This window comes from Lutra lutra, chromosome 17 (assembly GCF_902655055.1).
Source record: "Lutra lutra chromosome 17, mLutLut1.2, whole genome shotgun sequence".
NCBI classification, from domain to species: domain Eukaryota; kingdom Metazoa; phylum Chordata; class Mammalia; order Carnivora; family Mustelidae; genus Lutra; species Lutra lutra.
Genome location: NC_062294.1, coordinates 34,593,244 through 34,605,293, shown reverse-complemented (window position 1 = coordinate 34,605,293; position 12,050 = coordinate 34,593,244). Strand labels below are relative to the sequence as shown.

The window sequence follows — 12,050 nt, the reverse complement described above, 5'->3', positions numbered from 1 at the left end:
AACAGCACCCCCTCCACTCCACTTCCATCCTTGTCTCCCAAACCCTACTCCAGTATGTTCTGAGCACAGTAGTCAAAAAATCCAGTTAAAATTTATATCAGGTCATGTCACTCCTCTGCTCAATACCCTTCCTAGGCAACCCATATCCAAGTAACAGATACAATCTTGAACAGCCTATATGGCCCTATACAAAATGATTACTCTGACTTCAGCTCCCACTTCTTTCCCTCTCACTCACTGCACTAGCCTCCTGGTTCCCTAAGACTAAGATGTTCCTTTGGGCCTCTGCTTTAACATACTTTCCTCCTGAATGTACTGATAACTAATTCTCTCACCTTTTTCTAATCTTTGCATGTATGCTACCTTCTCCATGATGCCTACCCTGCTCCCTCTATTTAAAACAGTGACCAGCACTTTGCCCACTGACGCCACCACCATGCACTGCTAATCCTTACCCATCCTACTACCCACTCTTTCCTCCCTTCTCCTCCCCCATTTCTGCTCTATTTTTTTCCCACAGAATGTATTACCTTCTATCAGGCTACACAATTTAATTATTATGCTTGTTGTTGTAGCAGCACTCCTCCTCCTCAACCTGGAAGGCAGAATTTTTGTCAGGTTCAATGATGTATCCCAAATACTTAAAAATGCCTAGCACACACACAGGCTCAATAAATTATTTGTTGGGTGAACAAATAAATCAGAAAGCAAAAGAACTTTAGAGCAATAACATCCAAAGCTAGATAAAACAGAGTGATGCTTTTTAAAATCCTCAAAGAGAACGATTACTATTCTAGAATTCTAAGTGCAATCGAAATTACCTAAAAATATTGAGGGCAGAATAATAATGCAAAGTCTCAAAACATTACTTCCCCTGGATATGTTTCAGGAAGCTCCTGGAAAACAAACCCTTCAAACGTAAGGGAACAAACCAAGAAAAAGGGCAACATGGGCTACAATTAAGTAAGAGTTAACCCACAAGAACGGTAAAAGGAACACTGACAATGACAATTTTACACCAGTGGGAGAAGGCAACATGAAGCATCAAGCACGGTGAACACGCAGACAAGCGTTAAGGAATGTGGGGTGGAATTAGGAGGTAAGCACGGAAGACAAAGCAAACAAGACAAGCATTAACGTCAAGGAAAATTATACAAATTCCAATTAAACGGTACAAGGAAAAAAGTAACAACAGCTTACTATATGGCTCAAACTGTGAATAACTTTTATAATCATAATAATGCAAATACAAAAACATGATGTTACTAAATTAAGAGAGTACATAAATGGGAAGGTTAGTATATGTGATGAAGACAGAAAGACAAGTTAAATCCACAAAAGGAGGGGCGCCTGGGTGGCTCAGTGGGTTAAAGCCTCTGCCTTCGGCTCAGGTCATGATCTCAGGGTCCTGGGATCGAGCCCCACATCGGGCTCGCTGCTCAGCGGGGAGCCTGCTTCCCTCTCTCTGTCTGCCTGCCTCTCTGCCTACTTATGATCTGTCTGTCAAATAAATAGGTAGAGTCTTTAAAAAAAAAAAAAAAAAATCCACAAAAGGAATTCAACAGATAAGGCCTAAAACTGAAATCTGTATTTAATAATAAAAGCATGTTAGAGGGGCGCCTGGGTGGCTCAGTGGGTTAAGCCACTGCCTTAGGCTCAGGTCATGATCTCAGAGTCCTGGGATCGAGCCCCGGCATCGGGCTCTCTGCTCAGCAGGGAGCCTGCTTCCTCCTCTCTCTCTGCCTGCCTCTCTGCCTGCTTGTGATCTATCTGTCAAAAAAAAAAAAAAAAAAAAAAAAAATCTTTAAAAAAAAAAAAAGCATGTTAGAGACAAAGACAGTAAATACAAAAATAATCAACTCAGTAAAAACAGTTGCTGCTGGCAAAGGACACCTGGAGAGGACTAGAGGCTGGAGTTTTTCTTCAAAAACACCAACATAATAGAGTATTTTATTCTGAATTAAATGTGCATGTAAAACTCCAGAGAAAAAGGAAAAAGCAGTTCAAAAACTTGGTATAAGAAATCACAAACTGCATGAATTGCTTAAGAAAGGACAGAAATTTGTTTTCAAAGATTGGATTTGAAGTACTGGCAAAGATGTGGGGAAAGAGACTTTCCTACACTGTTGGAAATGTCCACTGTAGAAGCTTCTAAGATTTGGCAGTTTGTTTCAAATTTTAAAGTGTGTATACTCTATGACCCAGCAATTTCTTCCAAGTCCCGCTTCTAACTTACAGTTGGCAAAGGTTTATGTATCCGGATGCCTACAACAATCCTGTTTATCACAGCAAATAAACTGAAAATTCAAGTCCTATCTTAAGAGAGTGACTAAAATATATGGTCCATACAACAGAACACTATTCTGTCTTTATTTAAAAATAAGATGGGCTCATATATACTAATATAAGAATCAACCTTTTTAAATGAGTGGGTTAAAAAATAAAACCACATGATATCATAACCCTACTTACGTTAAAAGAAAAAAATTGCTAAGTAAACACGCACGCTGATATGGCTGTTGTATGTTTGTATGTACCGCAAAATGACAGAAAAGAAACTGTAAAGGCATATGAACTACTGAATACCGTTTTTAAAGACTTAAAGCAAGGGATCAGAGAAGGAGAGAGGCAACTCAAATTTGTAACCAAAAACCACAGAGATCAGAGATGGGACCACTGAACTACAGGCACACAACATATCAAAACTATAAGCACAAACGTCCTCATTTAGAATTACACTGTTCAGGGGCGCCTGGATGGCTCAGTCAGTTAAGCATCTGCCTTCAGCTCCGGTCATGATCCCAAGATCCTGGGATTGAGCTCCACACATCAGGTTCCCTGCCTAGCAAGGAGCCTGCTTCTCCCTCTCTCCCACTGCTCGTGTTCTCTTTCTTGCTCGCACTCTCTCTCAAAAAAAACAGAATCTTTATTAAAAAAGAAAAAAAAAAGGAATTACACAGTTCAAATACGTAGTTAGTGGCAAGTGGTAATCATTTAACAGGCAAAAACCTACAAGGATTTATATCAGATAAAAGAAATTAAAATATCTATGGCGGACTTTAAAAAAAAATGTAACACACATACACATAGACTAGAAACTATGCCAAAATGTCTATAATGGTTACTCTCCAATCATCAGATTATGAACAATCATGGGGAAGATAAGGGTTGCATTTCTGTATGTATTTCTCAAATGTTCCATAAAACATACATATTATTTTGGTAATAAAAAAGGATTAAATTTCAGTACGTATTTTGTGTCACCATACTTTCCTGCTAATAAGCTGCTGGAGACTTCATACAAAAATTGAAACAGTGAGAAATCAAGAGCTGATTTTCTCTACCTGCCTTGATGCTTTTTCTCTCAGATTTTTTTTTCCTTAAAATGCCTCAAATATATGGGTACCAATAGGGGAAAAAATTTGAAACCGCCCATTTGTGTAAAAATATCCATATATCTCATATACATATTTTAGTTTATACTTTAAAAAATCATAAATTTAGCATTTTCAAAGTTAACTGTAAGACAAAATAAAATTTTTCAGATCACCTCGCCAAACAAAATCAAAAGAATACAGTCTACAGAGATCAATTCACAACCATCTGTTTTAAGACAACTGAAGATGTCCCTAACAAAGCTAAATCAGGGTTTTTCTCACACACACACACACACACACCCCTGAAATTTAACCAAACTCAAAGGGGCAGAAGGTAAAACACAAAGGAGAAAATAAAATAGCAAGAGTTTTGAGAAGTTAGATTATTCCATTTACTTAAATCAATTACTGAAGTAATCTTTCCAAGGTAGTCTTTGAAAGAAGCTAGCATACACTAAACTTCTTTTTTTTAAGATTTTATTTATTTATTGAGAAAGTACAAGCAGGAGTGGCAAGGAGAGGGAGAAGCAGGCTCCGCTCCCACTGAGCAGAGAGCCCGGCATGGGACTCAAACCCAGGACCCTGGGATCATGACCTGAGCGGAAGGCAGATGCTTAACCTCTGCTTTACAGACTGAGCCACCCAGGCGCCCCTACACTAAATTTTACTGCAGCTAAGTCTGTCAGAATGACAATAATAAATAACAGGACAGTGTAACACTTCCTATAAAATTCATGACTGCCATTAAAATTCTTCTAACTTTTTAAGAAAATACTTCTCACTGGCAATATCTACTTTTAAAATAAAGATTATATGTCCTAAGGTTTTCCCTCAAACTTTCTCTTTCTCCTCCCATGTGCTCCCCATACCCTCTGCTATTAAAAACAATTAGGGGGTGCCTGGGTGGCTCAGTCAGTTAAGAGTCTGAGTCTGACCTCGGCTCAGGTCTTGACCTCAGGGTCCTGGGTTGGAGCCCTCCCTTGGTCCAGCTAGGTGCTCAATGGGGAGTCTACCTATCTCCCTCTCCCTCTGCCCCTCCCCCTGCTTGTGATCTTTCTCCCTGGTCTCTCAAATAAATAAATAAAATCTTAAAAAACAAACAAAAACCACAAGTAAGTTCAACACAACTGGGCAATCTCAAACCTAATGAGAGGTCTTTGTCAGTTACCATCCTGGTCGCTTTGGCTCAAGCTTACGAGAATAAACTGAACCAAAACAGACAATTTTATCTGTATTATTCAGCTTAGAGTGCCTGAAGATTTACCAAAACAAAACAAAAAAAAACTAAAAGTAATTGGGACACATAGGAGCTGGTCACAATGGTGTGTTCTCTTCGTGAAAATTCATCAAGCTGTATGTTTACCTTTAATTTGAGCATTTTTTTCTATTTATGCTATACTTCAACAAAAATATTTACATTTAGAAACAAAAATACTATTGCTCTAGATAGTCTCCAAAATCTCCTGGAACAGTATCAGGTTTCCTCATTGGCTAATACATCACAACACCTCTCTCCTCTGCTCAGTTTCTTAATGTGTCTATTACATCTTTAACCAACCACAGTCTAGTATTCACTAACAATAAATACTTTCAACTGGTGGCTTCACCCATGTTTCCTTTAGAAAATACCACAGAAGGGACGCCTGGGTGGCTCAGTTGGTTAAGCAGCTGCCTTCGGCTCAGGTCATGATCCCAGCGTCCTGGGATCGAGTCCCGCATCGGGCTCCTTGCTCGTCAGGGAACCTGCTTCTCCCTCTGCCTGCCATTCTGTCTGCCTGTGCTCGCTCTCTCCCTCTCTCTCTGACAAATAAATAAATATAATCTTAAAAAAAAAAAAGAAAAGAAAATACCACAGAAGCCATCAAATGCAGATTTACCACCTCCTTCCCTCCCTTCAGAATGAAGAAGGGACCGGCACTTACCTACTCAGACTTCACAACCGTTCTATTATATTATCCCTCTTTCTTACATAAATCCCTCCCTTTTTCTATCAGACCATCCCTCTAATAACCAAACATGCTCTAGTATTGTCCATCTGGCTTCTGTGAGACCACATCCCCCTTGTCTGGGAGACCACATCCTACCTCACTATCTCATTCTGGATGTGCCATAGATATCTCAAATCCAACATACCAGAACTTTCAGTTTTACTGCTATCCTTCTGTCCCTATTCCCTCCTTCAGTCTTTCCCACCTTGGTAAACAGCACTATACTCCACAGCTGCTCAAGCCAAAAACCACCTAAGTCCTTCCTTCCCTCACCTCTCAAATCTAATCCACCAACAAGTCCTGTTAATTCTATCTCCAAAATATATCTTAAACCCATCCACTTTTCATCTTCACTGCCACCACCTTAATCCAGGTCATAATCCACTACTGCCTAATCAAAGGAATGGTCTTCTGACCAATCAATTCTCCAAACAAAAGCTAAGGCTATCTTAAAAGTTAAAAGTGAATTATGCTACTCCTTTAATTAAAACCTTCTGATGGCTTCTCAGTACCCTTAAAATAAAATTTACATTTCTTACTTTGACTCCAGGATCTGATCCCTGGCTATCTCTCCCCATCACCCATTTACTCCAACAACACACTCTTCCCTCAACTTTTAGAACGGTAAGTACTTGCTCATTCAAGCCTCAGGGCCTTCACCTCTGCTTCTCATTCACTCTGAAAGGTTCTCCCTTCACTCCTTCAAAGGGTTAGCTCTTTATCCTTTTATCATAGCTTAAAAGACAGGCCTTCTGACAGCAGGCCTCCATCCCACCTCCATTATTCCTTACTTCAGCACTTTTAACTCCTTTATAGCACAGATGGTTCCCAACTTACAATGGCTTCACTTATGATTTTTTCCTTTATGACGGTGCAAAAGCGATATGCTGTACTTGAATTCTGAATTGTGAATTCAGAATTCTGAATCTTTTCCCAGGCCATCAATGTACAGTATGATACTCTCTCCCGACGCTGAGCAGTGGCAGCAAGCCACAACTCCCAGTCAGCCAGGCAATTCAGAGAGAAAACAACCAATATACTAATAACCACTGTTTTTCACTTTCAGTACAGTATTCAAGAAACTGCGTGAAATATTCAACACTTATTATAAAACTGGCTTTGTGTTAGATGATTTTGCCCAATTGTAGGCTAATGTGTTTTTAGCATGTTTAAGGTAGGCTAGGCTAAGCTATGATGTTTAGTAGATTAGCTGTACTAATGCATTTTCAAACTACAATATTTTCTTTTTTTTTTTTTAAGATTTTATTTATTTATTTGAGAGAGAGACAGTGAGAGAGAGCATGAGCTAGGAGAAGGTCAGAGGGAGAAGCAGACTCCCCATGGAGCTGGGAGCCTGATGTGGGACTCGATCCCGGGATTCCGGGATCATGACCTGAGCCGAAGGCAGTCGTCCAACCAACTGAGCCACCCAGGCGTCCCATCAAACTACAATATTTTCAATTTACAAGGATTTACAAAGAAACACAACCCCACAGTAAGTGGAGGAAGATCTGTACATATCACAATTGCTAATTCTGTTTATTTCCCTCACTAGAATGTAAATGGTAATATTTACAGAAATTAAGAAACTTAACAACTCATTTTTTTAATTATTTAAGCACTTTCTATGGATAGGAAACTGTGCTTTCAAGGTACAAACAGTGTTCCACAAACATAATAAACAGTAAGTGACAGAGCGAAGAGACACCTCCAGGTCTAATTCTTCAGAGCTCTGTCCCCTTCACCCCTCAAAAATACTGCTACTCTAGCATTAGAATTGGGGAATGGGGCCTGCTGCAGCCTCACAAACTAATGAAAACTAAGGCTTGGAGAGTTTAAATAATCTGCCCAAAGTAGCACAAATAGATAATTTGAGAAACCGAAGTACAATCATGAGCAAAGGCAGATTAGGTACAGAGACTACTCAAGAAACAAAAAAGCCAGCTTGACGAGGCAGGACAAGAAGAAACACTGGAGGATAAGGCTGGAGAACCACATTTTAAGGATAGTGTGAGGGTTATTAGTTTGTCAATCATTCAATAAATATTTACTGAACACCAAGTACACACCAGAAACAATGCTAAACTCTAGACCAACAAGGGTGATTAAGACAAAGTCCTCATAAAGACTGCAGTCACAGAGATTGCCTCCCTAGTAAGGGGGGCAAAGCAGTACAGAAAAAATACAGTTCAGAGGGATACCTGTTAAGAGTGGGGTCCAGTGTGCTATAGGAACACAGAAAGATGACACCTAATTCAAGATGGGGAGTCCAGGGACAGTGTCTCAGCTAAATGATGTCTAGGCTGAGATTATAGAACTAAACTGAAAGAAATAAAATATGATGCACAGAGGCACTTGCAAGTACATAACTGAAAATGCCTGTGTACTTACTCTCCATATCAAGGAATTCTGTACTTCATACTGAAGTTCTTGTAAGTTGCCTACATTAGGAAGCTCCCTTCAACTACAATAGGAAGAACTGAAGGGAGGAGGCAGAGACCAAAGTAGACAGACCACTTAGAAGGAAGAAGACTTGAATGTAAATATGAAAATGACTGAGAGAGAAGCAATACAAGATTTGAGACAACCAGATGGCAACAATAGCAGGACCCAATGATCAACTGAAAATACGGTCTAAGAGCCTTGGACAGTTGGAAATAATAAAGGTTTTAGTTTTTGATCTTTAATACCTTGGTATATAAAAGTGGAAAATACCTGAAGGAAAAGACACTGTCAAGAGAACGAGAAGACAAACCACAGACTGGGAGAAAATATTTGTAAAAGACTTATCTGATAAAGGACTGTTATCCAAAATATACAAAGAACTCTTGAAACTCAACAAAAAAAACTAACAAACCAACTTAAACCTTAACAGACACCTAGTAGGTCAGGAAACAAGTATGTACTGAGTGTTAGGCACTGAGGATATAGGAATACAAAACACAACTCTTGCCCTTATGCATTAGATACTCTAATAATTATAGCCATGGAAACCAAGTAATTTTGAGTGCTTTAGAAAAAACCACTATTTAAAAGAAATGATTAAGGATCTTACTATTATAAAAGTGGAAAATTTATCCCCAGTTGCTTCTTGGAGGAAGGGAACCAGGGAGAGTTGGGAAGTCTGAGGTTTTCATATACTGGTTTTGTTTGTAGGGAGGGTGTATACCGAAGTATTCAGAATTTAAACATTTACACAGTGTGTATGGAATTCCACAATTACAGCCAAAAGGCTGTAACATCTCTTTAAGCAAATAAAGAAAAACCTACAATCTTTGGAGACTGAATAAATCAACAGCTTTGAAACACAATTTAAGGGGTCACTTTGCAGTGTTACTAAACTTACTATTGCTCTCATTATGTAAGACTTGTTTTCAAAACACTATATATACAGAAAATGAAGTCCTAGTCTTCACATTATGTCATTGCTGTCATAGCTAGATATCTTCTTTATAGCTCCAATTAGTTTAAGCCTAATTATAATAGTCTTTAAATTACAGATATTAAAGAATACTGCTCTACATCAATTTTATAAGAACTTTGCAAAGCTCAGAAGGAACAGATATTAAGCTAAAGTGAATTAAATTTCTGAATTTGTAGTTTGTGGAATACTTACCATGAAAAGTTCCGTATCTATTAATTATACCATACTTCAGTTTAAAATATTAGTAAGTGTTACTAAATTATGCTGGAAAGATGCCAACAGGGGGCATTTGAACCAATTCTATACCTAAAGGAAAGATTTTGGCAAAGCAAACTTTAAGGCTGCAACTAACCATTTCAGATCACAAGTTTCTGTAATTTCCAGAATGAAAAATTACACAATTTGTATAATCCACTTTAAGTCTCAAAGTCTACTTGTCATAAACTTCTCCTCAAATCAATACCCTCTCCTCCACAATTTGAGCCAGTATCTCCCTGATAAAATTACCAGACCATTACATTTATCACACTACACTTTGCTCTACCCTTATGTCCAAAAGAGGTGGTAACGCCACAGACACCTAACACTCAAAGGGATTCATGGTTCAACTTTTCCAGGTTAGTTAACGCCAAGTGCTTGGAAGCTAACTGATCCATAAATGTAAAAGTGCTAAAAGGAAACTTCATTTAATCACTTTGGTTTTTAAATTCCAGACCAAACAAAACCTATTCAAATCCTTTACTATATAAATTTCCAAATGCCATAATCTCAAAAGTGCCTGTTCATTTATCATCTAAACCTCTTATTTTCATTCTGTACAACTAACAAAATGCAGTAAAAGAAAAACCCAAGCACTAACGATGTACCATGTGATTTCAAATATTCTGGTCTACAAACTTCCAACGTATCCATCATGCCAAGATAAACTCCTACCATTAGTTTCTAAATAATAACAGCCCTAGCAGCAAACATTTATTAAGTACTTACTTACACGGTCCTGCCACTGCTCCAAGTCCTTCATCTATTATCATCTCATCAGTTCTCCCAACAATCCCAGGAGGTAGGGACTGTGATTACACCCATTTTGCAGATAAGGAAAATGAAGCTCTGAGAGTTTAAGCATCTTGCCCAAGGTCACAAACCGGTGTGGCAGGAGGGACTTCAGAGTCCATGCTCCCAACATTCAACTGCTGAAAAGAGTTAACAATTTACCCTTGACAGCCGCTTATCTGGAAATGGTAAATGTTCAACTGCTAGAACTGGCAGTCGAATCGCTGCCCTATATCCAGGCTCACGGCTTCTGTGACTTTGACAAATCGGCTACACAATGTGATCTTTCCCAACACACAAACTGGGACTTCTTTCGATGTCAGAACAAACAAATTCTGAATCTTTCCAGGAATGGGGAAAGAAAAACCTACGCAGCACTGTGGTCCAGGTTACCCACATTCCTAAGTTATATCTCAGAGACTCGAGAAAGGCCCCCAAACTACCTGACAAATGACGCCTAGGAAAACCAAGGTTTACAATAAAAAGCTGGGGCTTCCCTGGCAAGCCGTGCACGCGATCTCCTTGCTAACGACATAAACAAGGGAGGAGGCTGTATTCTTCCCACGGCACAATGAAGGCTCAGGCCAGGAGCGGGAGCAGGAGCAGGAACGCAGCGCCATCAGAGACCGCCGCTCCCGGGGTCGCGGGCAGGCAGAGGCCAAGGACGGCCAAGTCGCCCCGGCCGGGGCCCCGGGCGGCGCGGGGAGGGGCTGGAGCGAAGGGCCGGCCACTGCCCGCACTCAGCTGACCTCCGCCATGTTGGCCGCACACCCCGGGACCCTTCACAACAAAGGCCGGCACCCGGGCTCGGGGAGCGCCCAACGCCTCACTCGGCCGGGCCCGCCTCCCGGGCGCGCGGGGGCCGGGCCGGGCGGCCAGGAGGCCCTTCCCCGCCCTCGCCCGGCAGCGCGGGGGCGACCCCCGCCGCCGGCCTGCCGGGCCCGGGGCGCCGGGGGCGGGGGCGAGGGCGAGCCGGCTCGCGACGGCGGGCAGGGCTGAGCAGGGGAGGGGAGGGGCGGGGGGCGGCGCTCGGCCGAGCGGCCGAGCTCCGGCCGAGACAAAGGCGCCCGGCGCCGGGGGCTGCCCGCGCCCCCGCCCGGGCGGCGCGACCCGGCTCCGCCGCCCTTCCCGCCCGCCGCCATTACCGGGCCTGAGCGTCCTCCTCCCGGAGAGCCCCTCGCGGCCGGCTCCTCCCTCCAGGCCGGGCCCCACTTACCTGTAGGCGGAGAGCGCGCCTCAGACTCCGGTCCTGGCTCAAACGCGCTCCGTCGCCGCCGCCAACCCCCGCCACTGCGGGCAGCGCCACCGCCTCTTGCCCGTGCCGGCACCGACGGGACACCCTGGGCCGCCGCCGCCGCCGCCGCTCGAGAGCGCGCCCCGCAACGGCCGCCCCGGCTCCCCCCTGGCCGCCGCCGCCGCCGTCGTTTCGCGCGTCCTCGAGCCCGCCGCGCGCCCCCGCTAAATACCACACACTGCGGCGGCCGCCATGAGGAGGCGCGGCCCCGCGCGCCGGCAGCCTGGAGGGGGCGGGGCTTCCCGCGGGTGCGCAAGCGCAGAGGCGTTCACCCGGTTGGCAGCGACCCGCGCGGGCGTCGGGGTGCGGGTGTCCGGGGGTGGCGGTTGGGGCTTCGGCTCCTCGGTTACGGTTGCTGCGACTAACAGCTTGCGCCCAACAAACGCGAGCGCGTCACGTTCTTGCCCGCAACCGTCCCCGCCCGGGAGAAACTGGCGCTTCCTGTCGCGTCAGAGATCTGCGGTCGCGCGCCCCCCACGGGGCATTGTTCCGCCGCCCTAGGGGTCGTCCTGTGCCCCAGCCTTCTATTTACGGCCGGTCCGGTCTGGTTTGCTGGTTTCACACGGCGCCTCCACTGGCTCTTCCCAACTCCACTCTTTCCCAAAGGGAGAGAAACCGGCTGCGGCGGCCGCCGACCGGGACCCCACCCCTAAATGAGAAGTGCAAAGCCCCTCCCTGAGGTTTGAGCCGCTCTTCAGCGAAAGCGGGACGAGTTTCAAAGGCTTATTTTAGCTGAGAAGTGGGTAGTAGGAAAAGCACGCCTTTACCCCCTGTGTCCTCACTCGTCTGGAAGTCTCACGCATGGGATTCTGCGTTTCTTTTTCAATAAAAAGAGGAAAATATCATTCATAGTTCTTTGATGGGTGAAACGTCTGTATCTGAGCAAACGCCAGTGTCTGAGGCGTTTACAAACTGGA

General features: G+C 43.5%; 1 protein-coding gene across 6 annotated transcripts in view; it reads right to left on the bottom strand.

Annotated features, from left to right (window-relative positions):
* Window positions 1–11,526, bottom strand: part of SIAH1 (siah E3 ubiquitin protein ligase 1) — a 30,978-nt gene extending 19,452 nt beyond the window's left edge. The window contains exons 1-3 of one of the 6 annotated variants that reach the window (XM_047712358.1): window positions 11,056–11,189; window positions 9,783–9,842; window positions 3,601–3,603 (exon numbers count right to left, since the gene is read on the bottom strand). In XM_047712358.1, coding sequence (XP_047568314.1) covers window positions 3,601–3,603; window positions 9,783–9,810 — 31 coding nt within the window. In that variant the 5' untranslated portion in view covers window positions 9,811–9,842; window positions 11,056–11,189. Of the gene's footprint in view, window positions 1–3,600; window positions 3,604–8,981; window positions 9,071–9,782; window positions 9,843–10,336; window positions 10,716–11,055; window positions 11,190–11,405 lie in introns of those variants that run through there. The other 5 variants (XM_047712361.1, XM_047712359.1, XM_047712362.1 and 2 more) reach the window with 5 other exon arrangements.
* Window positions 11,527–12,050: the final 524 nt, after the last annotated feature.